General features: G+C 40.3%; 1 protein-coding gene across 1 annotated transcript in view; it reads left to right on the top strand.

The window, feature by feature from the left end:
• Positions 1-16,586, top strand: part of LOC310952863 (ephrin type-A receptor 6-like) — a gene marked incomplete at both ends in the record, with an annotated part of 191,537 nt that extends 174,951 nt beyond the window's left edge. The window contains 8 exons of the mRNA XM_083921660.1: positions 1,221-1,346; positions 1,966-2,151; positions 8,377-8,438; positions 8,844-9,053; positions 10,460-10,609; positions 14,167-14,360; positions 14,556-14,705; positions 16,472-16,586. Coding sequence (XP_083777786.1) covers positions 1,221-1,346; positions 1,966-2,151; positions 8,377-8,438; positions 8,844-9,053; positions 10,460-10,609; positions 14,167-14,360; positions 14,556-14,705; positions 16,472-16,586 — 1,193 coding nt within the window. The remainder of the gene's footprint in view (positions 1-1,220; positions 1,347-1,965; positions 2,152-8,376; positions 8,439-8,843; positions 9,054-10,459; positions 10,610-14,166; positions 14,361-14,555; positions 14,706-16,471) is intronic.
• Positions 16,587-19,171: the final 2,585 nt, after the last annotated feature.

The raw sequence follows: 19,171 nt of genomic DNA, 5'->3' as shown, positions 1-19,171 counted from the left end.
ACCACAGTTGTTTTGTTTTTGTTTTTGTGAATCTGTATCGATCCCTGAAGGAGAAACCAAGCTTTTGACAACATTTGACAACCCATATTTAACTTTGTTGTAAGGAAGTGCCCTCTAGTTGCCGTAATAACTATCGGGGGGGCAAAGAAGAAAGTAGGGTGACTATGTGTTAGAACTCCAAAGTCCGTGTACTGTGGAAGGTTAGGACCTGTGCTAATATTCCGTGTGGTATCAAAAGTCAAAAGTGACTTTTCTAAAGCAACTGTGTTACGGACATAAGTATGTCCAGCGGTTACGTCCTTGACTCATTTTAATCCATGATCTTTTCCTAATCTTAAGAAAGTACCGTAGTTTTGTTGCTGAAGTGTTCCGTCACATGTTTAAAACTTCTACTGTGTGTCCATTATGGGAGAAATAAGTCTTATGACTTAAGTATGACGATGTGTTGCAGATATTGAACATCAGGGTAACTCCTCTTATTTCCTCTCAGCTCATAATTAAAGGTAGTTTAGAGATGTGTCCGTATGTGCCAAAAATCATTTCTCCAAAGTGTGAACAATTATTGTATTTAATTGTATTTTCTCCTCTGGTCCATATGTTAAAGTGTCCTTGGGCAAGACACTAAATACCAAATCAAAAGCGCCTTGAGACAGATGACTAGGAAGGCGTTATATGAGTACGAGTCCATTTCCTATTTATATATGTAATGTTCTGTGACTAGAGGACGCTTTAGTGTTACTTATTCAGGGCGGCGGGGTGTGTCCAATGTAATCAATTGTTGCTGATAGTTTTTAAGTCATTTTGACAAGAAATAAAGATCAGCCTCACTTTCATGTTTTCAGTGTGTGGGTTTTTTTCTACCTTGACCAAATGTTTTAATCAAATTGTAATTTTGTATTAGTTCAAATTCCACAATCTTTCCACATCCCTCTTGGTAACTACAGATGTAGCCCCTTTGGTACCAGTACACCTAGTTGGGTATAATTTGTAGCCGGCGCAGCAGCAGCATCAGTAGTAGAAATAATAGTACTGGTGTCAAAAGCAGTATCCGTAATATGATGTAAATCATTCTATGAATTCCATATTCATGAGTCTTAAAAAATGGTCATCAAAGTTATTTTAACTTACTAATTTTACTTACCAGCTTCGTCAACACATTAAACACACCCTCACACACTATCTCATTCTCTGTCTCTGTATATTTATCTCTGTCTCTAAAGTCCCTTTCCCGGGAATAAAGACCTACGTGGACCCTGATACATATGAAGACCCCACGCAGGCCATTCACGAGTTCACCAAGGAGATCGACCCCTGCAGGATCCGCATCGAGAGGGTGATCGGAGCCGGTATACACACACACAGGCCTGCACACATAGTTAAACATAGTCCTCTTGGGTTTCTACATTTCACCATGTGGGCGCAAGAGGATCTTTTCATGTTGTTAAGAGTAACAATAGCTTTAAATATGCCATAGGAGACCATCTATTTTCATTCAACACATATAATGCTGTGAACCCTCTATACTGGCAGAGGATGCTTTTTACCATTTCCCAGTGTCTCACTGTCATTTTCCCTGTACTGTGGAAATATTAAATCTTAACAGGTTTAGAGAACAAAAGAAAGGATAAGAATAGATGTAGATTTTTTTTTAGAAGGTGAAAGAGAATTTCATGAAGTGAACTAATCAGAGAAGAGGCAATAATCCTGTTTAGATGGGAGCTGCAACAGTGCCCCCAGGTGGCAGACCGTGCTGCCTGCTGATGGTGTGTGGTGGTGATAAACTCCTCACTCTTTGTGTGTGTGTGTGTGTGTGTGTGTGTGTGTGTGTGTGTGTGTGTGTGTGTGTGTGTGTGTGTGTGTGTGTGTGTGTGTGTGTGTGTGTGTGTGTGTGTGTGTGTGTGTGTGTATGTGTGTGTGCGTTTGTGCGTGCGTGTGTGCGTGCATGTGTGTGCACGCATGCTTTAGGTGAGTTTGGGGAGGTGTGCAGCGGACGCTTGAGAACACCAGGGAAGAAGGAGATCGCCGTGGCGATTAAGACACTGAAAGGTGGCTATGTGGAGCGTCAGAGGCGGGACTTCCTGCGTGAGGCATCAATCATGGGCCAGTTTGACCACCCCAACATCATCAGACTGGAGGGAGTGGTCACCAAAAGTAAGTAGGATTACGGGAGATGTAATTTAATTAAGTTTGAAGATGTGATCAGATTACGTCCTTGAAAGGGATGTGGCTCTAAGAATACGCTTGAGCTGGTCCAAAAAATGGAATATTAAATATAGATATCCATTCCCAACATGGACATGAGAGACTCCCTCACATCTGTAGTCTCAGCCAAAATTAAGTATGAATAAGTTTTATGCTGTGTAGCTATTCAACAACATAACATATCAACACTTGCACTATCCTTCTATAAAAAATACTCCCCTGAGGTTTGTTGTCTGGGGGCGACCCAGATGCTGCCCTTTGCTTTAAAAGCAAAATGAACTGTAACCACAGCAGCATTGCTATCTCTTTAGCTGACACACGGTTGTGACTGTTTACCACAGTCTGATGGATACATTTACAGTATGTCTTTGGTTGTTTCAAATGGTAAATTACAGTAAAAACAGTTTTTAAGGTTGCTTTTATTTGGTATACGAAATACCAAGTCATTATGTGTTTTTCTTGGTATTCACAAGATTGCAGGAGTGCATGATTCTGTTCTGTTTATTCACATAGTTTTGTTTTTTGTTTACGCCTTGTGTAGGGCATGCATTATCCTCTACACAGCCGTAATGCTTGTGCATGTGCAAGTTTATATTGTGTGTGAGTGCAAGCATGTTCATGTAAGTTCTGACACCCTGTTTTTTGTGCGGGAATATGCTTTATCTCCAAAAGGTGTGCATTTTTGTGTGCTTGCGTGCGTGCGTGCGTGCGTGTGTGTGTGTCTACATGTTAACGAGCTTTTTTTACGGGGCTCACCCGGTGCAACATATGGTTGTTTTTAGTGGGGTTGTATAAACTGAGACACTGCTGTGAATTTAAATGTGTCACCTTAAGACTTTCAACATCCCCCTCCCTCCCCTGAATGTAGATAGAGGACACTCCTCAGCTCTGACCCTGCTGACAATTATTCAGCTGATAAGGGTATTTAAAGGCTGATGCCGATATTATTGGATTAAAGCTGCTGATTGCTGTGTTTTGCACTGATAGATTTAACTGTAGTTTTTATAGTCTCTGAAAGATGTTGAGTGAAAAAATCCTCCCACACAACACTGAGATGATTGCTCTAAGACATCTGAGGATTTTTTTTTTTTTTTATGGCTGGGGAGTTCTTTTCATCAAATCAACAGCGCTTCTGACTGCACAGATTTGTTATTTCTGAGCTCTAGATATCCCTCCACATCAGGTGTATTATGATGAACTGAAACTGAAACTTACAAGCAAATGAGCAGTGAAAAATAGACTAAACTAAAAATAGAAAATACATTTTTTGAGAAAAATTTAAATGAACTGAAACAATATTACCTGGTTAACTAAGAAACAAAAAACAAATGAAAGTAAATTCATTTCAGTTTTAGTTTTTAGCTTTAATATATCACTACTGGAAAAAAAGACGAACTCTCCTGACATTGAACCACAGAAACTGGTCAGACTTGACATTCCAGGAGATGACGCTGCCGCAGTCACGTCACAATTAATGTACTCAAGTATTGTAGTAGATCAAATGCCATTTAACCAAGCTAATGTTAACCAACAGGGGTCGGGATGAAATTGCAGGTGACAAGTTTTCTTTTGAATAAGGATGTAATAGAGTTGTCACATTGATTCCCATATCAAAAGATTTAAGCATGAAGGCCAATTACTAGACAGTTATCAAACCATGTATTTTTTAAATATAACGTAGTTATTATACTTAGCCCTAACGAAAAAAATCTAAAACTACTATAAAACTAAAACTTATCCTTTCTGAAAAACTGTAACAAAAGAAAAACACACTCTCAAAACTATCTAAAACTAAACTAAAACATTAATTTCTTACTTTTTCATCAACTGTATAACTTTATTTTGACATCAAAAAAGAACTAAATCAATAAGTCAAGGTCCACTTACCAGCTTTTTTTATGGGATGTGATTGAAATAGAGCTGCAAAGAAAAATTGATTGCTCCTCAACTATTAAATAAATCACCAACTATTTTGATAATCAATTAATCTGTTTGAGTCATTTTTCAAAGGAAAATAAGTCAAAATTATCTACCAGCTGGACTTTCCCTTATGACTATCTTATTGCCAAACCTCTTATGTTACACGTATACTAAAGTGTGACTTGAAATAAACATGTTAATACACTTTAGTGTTTTCTGATCATCATTGGTTTGCCGTAAGTTACTCCGTTGATCTTTTCAGAGTCCTTTAGAGTCTTTCAAAGTAGTAGTAAGTCCTGATTGTAGATGTGAGGTAAAGGTCTTTTGATTGCAATCTGTGAATTAGAGTACAGTAGATCTCTCTTCAACAAATCATTGAAGTTAATGAATGTGAAACCACAAATTAAACATTATTCTTTATAAGTATGCCAGCACTGGACATGCCATATCATTAAGAAGCAGACTAATAGGACAAAGTATCAACGTTTAGTATCTTAGACATAGTAAGCAAACGAACTTGTATCCAAAAGTAGGAAACTTCTCTGCATTCCCAAAACACATGCATAAATGAACCAATCTAATTGTCTGGATAACGATTTGGTGAAGAATTAAGTTCATAAGATAAGATACGTTTATGAATTAAGTTAAAGTGTGTTTGCTGATGCAGTTTAACAGGTTCTTAGTCATCTGTGTTTATAAAAGAGAAAGTTATGAGAGCAAATAATTTCCCATGACTACCCATCCGGTGGTACTTGCGCACATACACATACACACACTCACACACACACACACACACGCACACGCACAATACACACCAAATCATGCAATCAAAAGCCATTTGTGTTCGGCAGCATCATATATAAAGGGACATCAATTCTGAATATCTCTTTTCTGTCTGCTTGCCTGTCTGTTTGTCTTTCACTCACTTTCTCCATCTTTCACTCCCTACATCTGTTGTTGTTCTTCAGAGACTAATTACGGAGGGTATTGTGCCATGACTGTCTGCTATACCTGCTCGCAAATAACAGGTGACACATTTGACTCTGGCAAACAGGTGCGTTTGTTTTTGTTCAGGCGCTCCACTGCATAAGTATGTATTCTTTCCAGGCTTTGCTAATTAGCTCAGGAAAAGCCAAGCTTGATCAAATAATTTCCTGTCTCTCCCTCCTGGATTGGTGTTTGGTGGGGGATTTTTTTTCAGATTTAAAAAAGAAAAATAATGGGCCTATTTGATCTGAAGTAAGTCCATCCATCCATCCATCCATCCATCCATCCATCCCTATACCCACCGTGCCTTCTTTTTCTCTGGTGACAGGAATGTGGGGTTAGGATCAACATTCACTTCTTGACGTTTGCTTCCGATCTGACTTTGATTGTTTTAAATGTTAGAGAAATTCAAGCTGATTCTAAGTGAATGTAAAGAGTCAATACTTCTCAGTTTTTTTCCCCAAAAGCCTTACTTACTACTTACCCACTCAACATTTAAAAAGTACAATATAAAATGTTCAATAAGTACTTTCCAATAAAAAAAAACATAAAGCATGTGCTTTTTTTCTTTTTCATAATAGAGTTGCATTTTGGACAGTATGCTGTAGCAATTTGATGACGTGGACGTGCAATTTATTGGCACATCCACAAGTGAAATTTCGGGCTAATGCTCTTCCTCTAATAGCACTTAAGGGAGCTACAGCATGAGGACCTTTGCTCATGTTTTCATTGCTTTCTTCTATTGGTCCAGCACCTGTCTCCTACGGTACTTAGTTGTGCGCAATTACTATCCATTATTTCTATTTTTGACAGTCCCAGATGCTTCCTACAGACATATTTTCAATGGTTTTGTGATGGTAACCCAACATGCATTTGCCAAACTAACCACTTAGTTCTCATCCTTTAAGCCTCAGTTTTGTTAAAAATAAAACATACTGTTTTATTGAAGCATAAATCTGAGTTTGGGTTGCAGACTGAATGGTCCGGTTGCTGCCAGCAGTCTCAGACGCTGTCTCCTGTCTTTCTAATGAGACAGTGAGTCCCTTAACCCCCTCAGTCCCAGCAGAACCCATCCACTATTAATTTGAAGGATATACATTAACTGATTGGTCTATCTCGTCGTCAATCAATACATCAATAGCCTTGATCCTTAGAAGCAAAATGAGTTGCAACCACTGTGTGATACAAGTTGGTAACATTTGTAAAGACAATGAACCGAAATTCTACGCGTTTATACATCCATCATAAATCTTGAATGCCAGCTATTCACAACAAATATATATTCAGGTTCACTGGGGACACATTTCTGGTGCTTGGAAAGAGAGGACCATGTATGACATGGGTTGTTGGGAGGTATGGCGGGATTCATGTTGGGTTTTGTTTGTTTTTTTTGTTTTAGTCTCCGTTCCTTTTCACTTTGAAGCAGGCACACTGTACGGCCGTTATGATCTTGTGTACTGGCAAAAAAAAAATTCAGCTTCAAAAAGTCCTAGTTGTTTTAGAAAAGAAAATGTGCCGTACGTCCAAATTTGAAGCTAGTAAAACACACCACTAACTTTGTTATTGCCTGTCTCTCACAGCAATTACTGAAGACAGCTTTTTTAGAGGGGATGAAGCATTGGTGACAGATGTCATTTCGACTTGTTGTGATATGTCACAAGCTGTGTGATATCTCATTGTGTCTGACATTCGGATAAACTGCCTTTACTCTATGAAGTGACACTGCTAACACAAATCGTGCCCGTGTGAAAGAGAAAGTATTGCGTATCCTATGAAGCCATTCAGATGTATTAAAGGAACCCTTTTACAAATCTTTGCATTGACATTCTGTCTTCTTCCACCATTTGATTTCTCACACTCCCATGTGAGGAAAAAAAAAGGTCGGCTTGAATCTAGAGAGTGATGTCATGGTGTTATACCTTTATTTCTTTTTGTAGCCATTCAGAATGTTTTACAGCTCAGCAACACACGGACCTGGACAACTGCCTCCCAGCTGTAAACCAGTCAATCTGTAACACCGTAGGGCTCCTCTCTGGAGAAACAATAACATTTGGAGAGAGAAACTGTGCTTGCACCTGTTTCTAACTAATGGTATGTGTCATACATGAAGTGAATACTGAGCAGTGCGTTAGGAACATTGGAAAAGTTTTATGAATTGAGCATTTTGACTCGATGCATCAATCAATCGTTGATGGTCTGCGCGTTTCTCCAGCCTTCTCTTTGCTTTTTTCTGTGTCAGCCTGGCTGTTGCAAACACACATATACACAGCTGATTCCAGCTTCTTAAATTGAATACTTTCTGGTTCCTTTACTCCTCTTTGTCATTTGAGGACGTCATCTTAGGCATTGGGAAATACCAGTTGACATTTCTCAGACTGGACAACTAACCAATTAATCGAGAAAATAATGGACGGATTAATCGACAGGGAAATTAATTGTTAGTTGCAGCCCTGGATTGAAAACTCTGGACCTTCTATCATGACTATTTTATTGTCAAACTTCTTATTTGTTAGTGCACTGAAGTGATTTCTGGTCGTCACTGACATGCTGCAAGTTACTTCACTTACCCCCCACTCCCTTGATCAGAGGATATTTTGTGTCCTTTAACTAATAATTTGATGACCTTCATTCAGTAATTTATCATGCTGACAACAGTCTTTGCTCCATGTTGTCCTGTGGTATCTGTATGCACAAGCAAGTTTAGATGGTTACATAATAGATGATGACGGATGCAAAAACATTTGAAAATCGGGGCGCCAAAAATGCCCTCAGATTTATTCAGCATAACGCACATCTAATATGATGGATGTAGTTTTAGTTTTACACTGGTTGTTTTACAAAATACCTTAAACTGACTTCATTTCTAAGTAACATTATCAGATTATCCACAAGGTCCCACATTATGCAAATGTTCAGGTCCATATTTGAATTATAGGTTTCTACTAGAACATGAAAAAAAATAATAATAATCTCATACTCTCTGTCTGAATATATCTGTATTCAGCCTCTGTCTGAAATCATCTTTGATCAAACGATATAAATCCTGATATTTACCTTTTAAAACCTGCCAGAAAATGTAATCACAGACTAACACTAATTACTAACCGTCATATGAGCTTTGAACTTCACCTCACGACAAATAGAGGTGGCTCAGGTCTCATCACATTCTCCTTTGACATTACTTCTTTCTTGTCCTTCACCCTCCACTGTACACTGTCCGTTATAGCATCATATTTGGAGAAATAAGAAGTGTTAATGTGTTTGCAGGCAGGCCTGTGATGATTGTGGTGGAGTACGTGGAAAATGGATCGCTGGACTCGTTTCTGAGGGTGAGTGTTTGAGGTGATCAGAGAGCTCAAGTTTGATTATGTCTGTTTCTTACCTCAGGTGGCATTTATGTGGCACATGACAGTCTGTTAAAGCCATTCTTACAGCATATAGCAAGATTACCTTTCATAGGTTAAGGACAATGGACACAGCTGGGGACCAAGCATGATATATTTTTAAGAATTGTAAGAAAAACATACAGTTTAACCCTGCCACTGTTTTGGTAGGGTTAAACTGCATGTTGTTAATAATTCTTCTACAAAAATAACTTATTCGCTACAGTAATGTTGCTATACATATATACATTTTTATATTTTTATACATATTTTTTTTTGCTGTCGTCTCTGCTGTCTCTGTTTTTTCCGCAATTGCTCCTCATTTTTTCTGTTTCCTGCTCTCCCTGTCAGCAACATGACGGTCACTTCACTGTCATCCAGTTGGTTGGCATGCTGCGTGGCATCGCCTCCGGCATGAAGTATCTGTCAGACATGGGCTACGTTCACCGAGACCTGGCAGCTCGAAACATCCTGGTCAACAGCAACCTGGTGTGTAAAGTGTCAGACTTCGGCCTGTCCCGCATCATGGAGGACGACCCGGAGGCTGCTTACACCACAACGGTACACACCTGACAAAAACCTACAAAAAACAAGCAGCTGCTGTTAATTTATTACAATTCTAAACAAGGCTGAGTTAATCCTGTTCTAGTAAATGCTTCCTCATATTACAGGCTGCACTGGGGTTGAATTGATTCATTATTTGGTGTAACGAGAGCAACATTTCGAGTCACATATGATGGACATGAAACCACTAGTTTTATTTTGTACTTTAGTGCTTAAAGGGAAAGTCAGATAACTAATTTTCTTTGCAGAAAGTTTTGCCTGTTTTAGCTCTACAAATATACAAACACAAACAAAAAGCAACAGCGCTAAATATGTCTGGGAATTAACATTACCTTTATACTATTAGAAATTCCGCCACTTGAAAAAGTAATCTGAAGGCAGAGGTGGTTTCCTTAAGGTTTTAATCTGCTATCTTCATGCCGTGTGTTTTACATTCAAGCAAAGGTAGAGAATTATGTAGTGTAGTGCTTTTTCGGTCAGCTCTCATTGTTCCAGCAAACTATCTAGCTCACAGTGTCTCCAACCATCCAGTAATAATAATGTGTCTTCCAATAAGCCATCATGCAGATGGGTTATCAGAACGATATATTCATTTAAAACATAATGTTATATACGTCAGCTGTGGCAGCACCACACTAGTAATAGCAAGGATACACATTTTTTCTCAGTTCAGTCATATTCACCGTCAGTTGGCGCCTGGTCTGTTCCTCTCCTGTTGAGAGAACCTCATTAGAAATATAGTTTGACGTCTTTAATTAGGAAAGGCACAGAATAAAAGACCAAACCAAACCGCAACTCAATTTACAGAGATGTACAGAGAGTTTCAAGACACTCCCTGTCAGCTGTGCTGGGGCTGGTCTCTGGTTCGCCCAATAACAAAAACCAGTTACCTGCTGTTGTTTAAATCTAAGTATAAGTCTTGTCAGTGTGAAAAGGCATTTTAAGTTTGGGACACTTTCATTTCCCATTCAAAGATTGTATTTACAGGCTGATGTCAGCAAACGGACGCCCTACTCCTACTTTTTGCCTTCTCTGCTGAGGCCAGCTAAATATGGAGCTGCCTTAGATGGCAAAAGTCAAACTACAAAAACTAAACTGACGCTGTTCTGTAAATCTGTCTGAGCCCATAGTGACCTCCATTTCCCCAATTGTATGGAGGTTACTGTGTGAAGGAAATGCTACGTTTATGGTTCCAAGTTTAGCTTTCAGCTTTACAACACTGAGGTTGAAATCCACAGAAGAGAAGCGAAGGGTGAGGTAAGGTGAGGAGAGGGAATGGGGAGAAGAGAAAGGTGAAGTGAGGGAATGAGGAGAGAACACTTGAATATGTGATTTACCAGATGTACATTACTTATATACATTTTTACAATATTAGTCTTTCCATACTGTGTTTGTGTGAACAGGGCGGTAAGATCCCCATCCGATGGACTGCTCCTGAAGCCATCTCATACAGGAAGTTCTCCTCTGCCAGCGACGCATGGAGTTATGGGATCGTCATGTGGGAAGTGATGTCATATGGGGAGCGGCCATACTGGGAGATGTCCAATCAGGATGTGCGTATTGTAGTCATCACAGCGGTGGTTTGTGTAATATGAGAAACAGGTGACCGGGTCGGGAAAATGTTCTTTAGAGTTGCAACAAAGAGCTCCACAACTACATTATTATGTCTCACTGACTTAATCCAGAAACATTCTGCTACCAAATTTGAAAGTCTTAAATACAATGTACTGCATATTCAAGACACTTAGAGTCAGATTCGACGGAGAGGGACCATGACACAAAGTAGCTTTTAGATGATGAATGATGATGAGTAGGCATCAGTTTGACGATTGGTAACTGCCGTCAAGTCCTGCCGTTGCCAATTTTTTGTCATTCAGAGGCTGTAACAGGGTCATTTTTAGAGAAAGGGTGATGCCATTGGTACAACCATGTCATGCTAGCTTTCTGGGAAGGGGGCCTAAATTTTGGGGACGGAAAACTGGCATATCCACTTTCAAAGGGTCCCCTTTACCTCTGACCTCAAGATATCTGAATGAAAATGCCCCAATCCTAAGCAGTTTGGGGCATGCAAAAAAACAAAAGAACATGCAGTCTTTCAAATTACATTTCCATACAACATTTTTATTTACATAGGGAAACCTATTTTATCCCAGATTATGTCAGTAACCATAGACTGTAAACAAAGATGGATGGCTGTAGTATAGGTCCCGCCCCCTGCATGTTAGCTAATGGGGCATGGGCCAGAGTACACTTCATATATTTTTTGGGGGGGGGTTTTGACATAGGAAGTATCGTGTATCATGCTGATGTTTGTTCAGGTGTTCATTTTGCTGATTCGTTTGGGTTTAAATAGTTAGATGCTATAAAAAATGATTGACAGCTGTGATCGTCGTGTATATATATATATATATAAATTGACACAGCTGACCCATGCTGGCGTTTTACCTTTTGAGAGAACTGTTCCTCTAAGTGATTTTCTCTGCTGCAGTGATGGTTCATAGAGGATGGAGGTGACTTGTTTATGCTGTCTCTACAAATATTCCTCTCACAAGTCTGGCTCTCTAACTTCTAGCACTACAGCGTACCTCAATATTGACTTCTCATTTCAAGTCCTGCTCCACTGAGTAAATTCTGAGTTTACTTTCCATTATATCTGTTAAAATTGCTGCCCTCTAACCCGGTCCCTGACTGTTTTCCCACATCAAAAGCCTACCTCTGAGAGAGAGGAGGAGAGGAACAGAAATGCTGGTGTGGTTCACCAAAAGGATAAAAAAGATGAGCGAGATGGAAAGGAAAAGAGCAGTGAAGGTCAGAGGTTCAGAGGACTTGGGCCGATAGAGGGGGAGTTTAAAGCTGTGGATTCAGTGTGGCTGAGCAACCCCGCTGATCCCTGGGCTGTGGTCAGGGATTGGAGGGACCATGGAGGAAGCAGATTCATCCCTCTCTCCGCTGAGTGTGAAAGCTCCAACGTAATCCCTTCAACCCCTTACATGCAGCCTCGTACACATCCATACACAAACTCCCACAAATGCACATTCACTGAGGTCCCAGGGTTTGGGGAGGATTTGTGCTGTTTGGGAATTGCTTAGAAGTGCTTTCCAAGGCAAAAGGCCAAACCAAGCCGCTAAAAACAGCCAAACACTATCTCATCCTGTTCAGCCACTTACAGTACCACTGCTCCCTACAAAGATACATGGATCTCTACTTACCCCATAGACTCACAAATATGATATGGAGATCTGCTGCATGGGGGCTACAGTAATACACGCTGTCAGCTCAGATAAAAAAAGGGATTTACTTGCATGCAAAACATGCTAAATTGATCGTTAATACAGATTAGGTTTTGGCACGTGAATAAAAGACTGCGATCAGATTTTTAACCATCCAAGGTTTTCAAAACATCCTCTGATGCACTGACTTGGACACATCATCAGTGTTGTGTCCTGGAGTCACTGGCGGTTTCGGGTCTCACAACAGGCACCCTCTTCCAGGCGACCCGACCGAGGCTGATCAGACCCCGGCCTGTGTCCAAGTAGCGTTCTACTGCCCACACCTCTCTCCCCTCCTCAGCCAGAGCCATCTGGAAGCTTTGTCTGCAGCCTCAGCGTTGCTCTTCATGGCTCTCCTCCAGTTTGCCCCTGTTATGCCTAGTATGCCGTAGGCCTTGCTCAGGGAGTGACTGGCAAATCCCTGACTGCCCACCTCCACTGGCATGCATTTGGTCCTCCTACCGTTCCATCGGCATTCCTCCAGCAGCTCCTGGTACTTTTCTCTTTTCCTCTCTTGTGCCTCCTCCATCCTCTCCTCCCATGGAACTGTCAGCTTCAAAAAGACCAGCTGTTTTGTAGCCTAAGAGACCAGGATGATGTCCGGTCTTAGCTTGGGCTGGGCGATGTGTGATGGAATTTTCAGTTGCCTCTCCAGATCAACTATCATCGCCCAGTCTCGGACCGTGGAGAGCATACCAGCAGAGCAGTTCTTAGATGTCTTCTCTGGCTTCTGTCCTTCCTTGACAAACTGGATGGCCTTAGCTGTAGCTTGGATGCATCGACTGGCTTTAACTTACTGCGTCAGTGATGGATTAAAGTACTTGATCGTGTCTCCATCAATACCAGCCCTCAGCCAGCACCTTGGAACAGCTGCTCAGGATGTGCTCTAGTGTCCCTGTCTTGGAACACAGGGGGCACGCAGGTGTTTCTATCTTGCCCCAGGTGCACAGGTTAGATGGGCTTGGGAGAACATTGTAGACCCCTTGGACTAAGAACTTAATCCTCTGGGGGTTCCACTGCCAGATGTCCTTCCAGGTGATGTGCCGCTCCATTGCCTGCTCCCACTTCATCCAAGCACCTTGCTGCTTCAAGGAAGTGGTTGTGATAAATAATAGAAGCTTACAAAAAGCATTTAGATATATTTTTTATATATTTTACAATAACAATGTTTCAAATGACAACATGTTATGTGAAAAGGGTTTTTAGCCCAGCTAGCAGCATGGTTCTAGGTTTAGGGAAATTCAGTGTCACTCTGTCAGTTGGTCCGTCAGTCCACTGAAATATCTCAACAACTATAAGATGGATTGTTATGAAAGTTTGTACAAACATTCATGACCTAGAGAGTATGAATCCCACTCACTTTGGAAATCTGTAGCATTATCATTGAGAGCATGCAAGCCCTTCTGTGCTTCACTCATGTTGTTACTACTCTTCAGTGTTAAAACATGTTCAAGTTCACCGCTTACAATATTCTGATGCTTTGTGAAAAAAACGTCTAGATTGGAACCTCAGTTTTGGTCTAGTATCCATCAAGTGTAATGTTGGTTTTAATAGAAACTAATTTTGAAGAAGAATGTTTATATAATTTGAGTAGGATCATCTCTTAGGACTGCAAAGCGTTATAAATGTAAACCCTCTGACCTAACATGCAAGTCTATATAATGCCAAACAATGCTACATCTATGTTATTCAGTTTGTCTGGTCTGCTGCAGTCTGCAGGGGGGAAAAAAATCTATTTCAAGACTCCAACAAAAACTTTCCAACTGTACAGATAATTCTATCACCGCAGCCATCTTCAACATTCAGACTTCATCCTTCATCACATCACACTGTCTCTCCAGGTGATTCTGTCTATTGAAGAGGGTTACCGGCTGCCTGCCCCGATGGGCTGTCCCGTGGCCCTGCACCAACTGATGCTGCACTGCTGGCAAAAGGAGAGAAGTCATCGGCCAAAATTCACCGATGTTGTTTCCTTCTTGGATAAACTGATCCGGAACCCCAGCAGCCTGCTGCCACTGGTAGAGGATCTTCAGAGGTACGCTTTGAAGACTTCCTAGTATCATATAAATCCAGGCAAAGGATTTGGGCAATTATAATCGTAAAGAAAGTTTCTAATATACTCTAGGATCAAATGGACTAGTTAGTAGTAGTTAGTTAGTTAGTTAGTTAGTTGTTAGAAAAACTGGATCAGGAGCTAACATTATCTGTTTTGTGTTGTTTTATGTATTAGTCTACCAGAGTCTCCAGGGGAGGAAATGGACTACCCGATGTTCATCTCCATTGGCGACTGGCTGGACTCCATTAAGATGAGTCAGTACAAGAGCAATTTCATGGCAGCTGGCTACAACACATTGGATTCTGCGGCAAGGATGAGTATTGAGTGAGTAGTAGAGGCCAAAACACAACCATTATTTAAATGGAACGAAACCAAATCTTAATTTTAATCTTTGTAGCAGGGTGATTTAACGCAACCCTCCAGCAAATTTAATCATGAAGTTCAGTTCACGTTCATTACGAGGAGTACTATTCAGATTCTCTCCTGTTGCTCTCAGAGGGAGCTCTCTCAAATCTAAGGAAAATAACCCTGATGATGTCATGGTGATGTCATCAGGGTTATCTTAAATACAGCCTGACTTTTACCTGTAACAGAATGATCATGGTTCAAACAGGTGGTGTGAAGACTGAAAGATGTGGGAATGTGAGCATTCAACAGGCAGGGAGGGTTTTCAATGAATAATGCTGTCAGGGGAGTTGCATTATTGGAAGTTTATGATCCAGGGTTTTTGGGGAATGACTCATACTTGAGGCTTACAGTCAGGAGATATCGGCCTCTGCTGTTTGGATTATGACCATTTCTCTCACAAACTAACATTGGGTATGTTATGTATGTGTTCTACTAACTTGCAAGAATGCTCCTTTAATAACTGAAATAATTCAGTGTTATTTCATTAACTGTTTACATCACTAGATGAGCTTGTATTTTCTTACATACAAAAGAGATGTTTCATAATGCACACCTTTCAGCACACTGTTAGCACCGAGCTAATTAGAGACACAACGTTTCAGTAAGGTCCAGCATCAAATTCATAATGTGAAATTACACATCTTCATACTAAACCACAGATCTCTAACCTGTCTCTCGTCAGATGACTTTTGTTCCGCCTTGACCCCACTCAGCTCCACTTAACCATCTGGAATCAATCCATTGCAGAGGGATTTCAGGGACCACAAAAAATGGTTGAGCCAATCAGGAACTCCGGGCGGGGTTTTATAGATATGAAGTGGCGGAGAAGCGACTGTGACAATAATGACGGCGTCAACATCGATGCTGCTATTTCATCCGTGTTGTCCAATCTAGCGGATATTTCTTCTTTAAAAGAACAACAGAGAACAGCTCTGAAAGCTTTTGTTGGTGGAAACGTTATCACCTGTTCTCCCTGTGTCGCTCTCTCATCAGCGTCACAGGTTGGTTTCGATGTGAGTTGTTGTAGTAGCACGTCAATAAAGATGACGGACAAGTTGTTTATCCAATCATATGCAAGGATTTTTGATAAGGCCCAGCCTCCTGAAAATCACTTTCTAATGGATCTAATGGATCCCAGATATATAAGTGAAGCAAGGCGGAACGAAATTCATCTGGCGAGAGTCAGGTTAACAGATCTCAACACTTGAGCTAATACCACATCAACAATTGATAAAAACATGTTTGAGATTGATTGGTTGATACAGCCCTGTGGTTGTAGTGTACAGATGTTTTTTTGACATGTTTCGGTCACTGTCTTCAATAAAATAAAAGTGTTCACATGTTCTTGCTTACATACGATGTGTTTATAAGAATAGAAAAATGAGGGATGCGCTTCAAAGTGACATCCTTTTATTAATCCCCTCAGCCCTTACAAAACTGAGGACAATTAAAGGAGCTTTACTCAACATTATGAACATATAGCAGCAAACAACAATTTGCTATATAAAGACATAGTGGAGTAATGGCATCCTGAGCAGAGAATGAAGTCATTCTCCCTCTGTGTGTGTCGTAATCCAAAGTTTTTTGATGATAAATTTACAATAAACTTCATTAGAGACACTCCCTGTAAGATTTAAAGCGTTTTGTGCGTGTTTGGTTTTGTGTTACCCTTCTCGGCCTAGAGATGTGAGGCGTGTAGGAGTGGAGCTGATCGGCCACCAGAGGAGGATCACCAGCAGTGTACAGACCCTCCGCCTTCAGCTACTGCACGAACAGGAGAAGGGTTTCCATGTATGAGGACTCCCTTTAACACAACCTTGGATGGACAGATAGATGGACCCGAGGGAAGTGAAGTCTAGACCGTTGGACAGACAGTCTACAGCCTGTGCCTGTGTCTTAACCCCTCTTACAGGAGGTCATTGGACAGACTAACACAGCAGACATGCCACCTGGTCAACCTCACATCCTGAAGTAACAGACTTTTTCCTACTATACACCACTTACCCAGTATACCTGGCTCTGCCAGACTATTGCAGCCTGGTAGACTTTAGAGACTGGCCCAGGCTCTCACTTAGGGGAATGTAATGCCTTGTTGCAGCAGCAGTACTTTTTGTGTGGAGAAACAATATCTAGAGATGTAGATTTGCAAACGTAATCTACTGAATCTTTTGACATATGTTCTTTTCTTACTTTTCTTGCTCCAAGTTATGTGCTCATGTGGCTGCTATCAGGTGTGCAATCAAAAAGTATTTGAAAAAAGTATCCGTAATATCTTTTATTTTTGGAATTTGATAATTTATCATGAGGGTATTATTTGCATTGCTTTGGTTTACCCTCTCTCCAGAGCATCTGGTTCGCTAATACTTGAAGAAAGAATTGAGAAGCAAGTTACAGAGATTTCTTGAATGTTTAAAAAGTGTATAGACAATTAATCGATAATTATTATCATAACCTAATATCTATATATGTGCAGTCCTGTTTGTGAAAGCCCTAGTAAATCTGGATCTTATTTAATACATTTTTATTTATTTAAGATTTATATCCAAATCAGCAATACAGTATTATGCAGTCACCTCAGTATCTCAGAGAAAGATGAAGAATTGTGAAATGAGAGAACTCGTGTTGACATGTAAACATGAGGCTCACACCACACCATCCACCTGTTTTTGTCGTCACATGCTAAGCTTGCAGAACCTGATCCTTTGCCTTCATATGAATAGTCATACAAGTCTACAGTTTTCAGCAACCCGTGTACTCACAGTTGTGTGATGATGAGGATAAGCCTGATTTACTTGGTTTGTGAATGTTATACATTGCCTGAAAGTACACAAATCTCCACTGTCTTAACACATGAATGTTCACAGGACTTAGATATAGATAGGAGATGTCTGAAATTGTCTGCAAACTTAACATGGACTTATATGGTTCTTCAGAATTAGGCTGGAATATTTTCATATACATTCATTGTTTCATTCTAATGCAGTGCACTTCTGGGACAAAGTTGATCCAGATGTCAGAGAGGGATAATCTGTCGTAGGTGCAAAGCTGCCGGATGGATTTCTCAATATAATTCAAAAAACATTGTGGCCCTGTAAAAGTTGTGGCATTCGTGACTGTATGGGAAACTAGTGTACATAGAGGTAGTCTGGATTGAAAACCGTTGGATCTGAAGTAGATGATGTCAAGTTATCAGCCATTAAAATCAACATTTTTCTGCATTTGCTAGGTCAGTGGTGAAAAGGCAGTGCCGCAGAATATAACTAGTTAGTTGAGTTGGGGGCAGCAGAAGTAGTTAAAACCTAGATGGAAAAAGCAGTAGTCTTAGGTTTGCGTGATCAGGACAGAGCTGTCTGGCAGAGAAGAGACTTGTAGGACGGCAGAGATAGAATGAACATAAACAGCAGCATCGTAAGTCATCGTGTCATTTTAACATCAATGGTAACAAACACACACAAACACACACACACGCAGAATGCCTTACAGTCCGTTAACCATGCAAGACAGAAAACACTTCAGGTGGTTCATAACTTTCAGTGCAGTCACAGGACCTAGCCATTACTTTGAGTTGTATTCGGTATTCAAAAGAGTGGCCGCCCCTCTACAGCTGTGTTTTTTTTCTTACGAACGGGGGTTTAATGTCGAAGGCAAACTGGATCCAGAGATCTGTGCCTTTCAGTCACAGCATACGGTAGTTATCAGAAGCAGAAAAAGGCGCACGCACACATCCACACACACATCTGCACACACGCTCACAGTCAACACCCCCTCTACAGAATAAGGAGAATATCAGATGCTGTTTGTTTAGCATGTTCTACTGCTGAGCAATGTTAGAACGTTCTTTTGTACAAAGTACAAGTGTACTTATAATTCTTGTATTTTATTTTTTTATCATTTCCAAAGAGATGTTGTAGATCTTGCACACTGTAAGAGGCAGTTACAGCGAATATTTATTTGCAAATAAAGATGAACAGTTCTGGTGGTTGACTGCTCATTTAATTTTGTTTCCATTTTTAACTCAAAACAACATTGATTCAAGGGAAGACTATCTTTCAGGTTGTGAAATGTGAAATTATTTTCAATGTTAAAATGAAGGAGAAACTTCATAGACACAGTCAAATATCAGAGCTAGCCCCATCTATTTAATAAGCTTTTTTTTGCTTTTTTTAGCTTTTTTGTCAAATATATCAGACTTGTACCATATCTTACACCTGGCAACATACAGGCAATTGTACATATAACAGATAACCAAAAGAGGGAGCTGTTGGACCACTGACCAGTCCAAACTGAATAACATGTACTTTAAATGGGAACTATACCCATTTTCAAAATTCATACATGTTATTTCTATGGTCTAAGACAGTCCAAAAATATTAGTCCACATG

The sequence above is a fragment of the Echiichthys vipera genome (genome assembly GCF_963691815.1).
Source record: "Echiichthys vipera genome assembly, chromosome: 10".
NCBI lineage: Eukaryota > Metazoa > Chordata > Actinopteri > Perciformes > Trachinidae > Echiichthys > Echiichthys vipera.
This window is presented reverse-complemented; position numbering and strand designations above follow the sequence as displayed.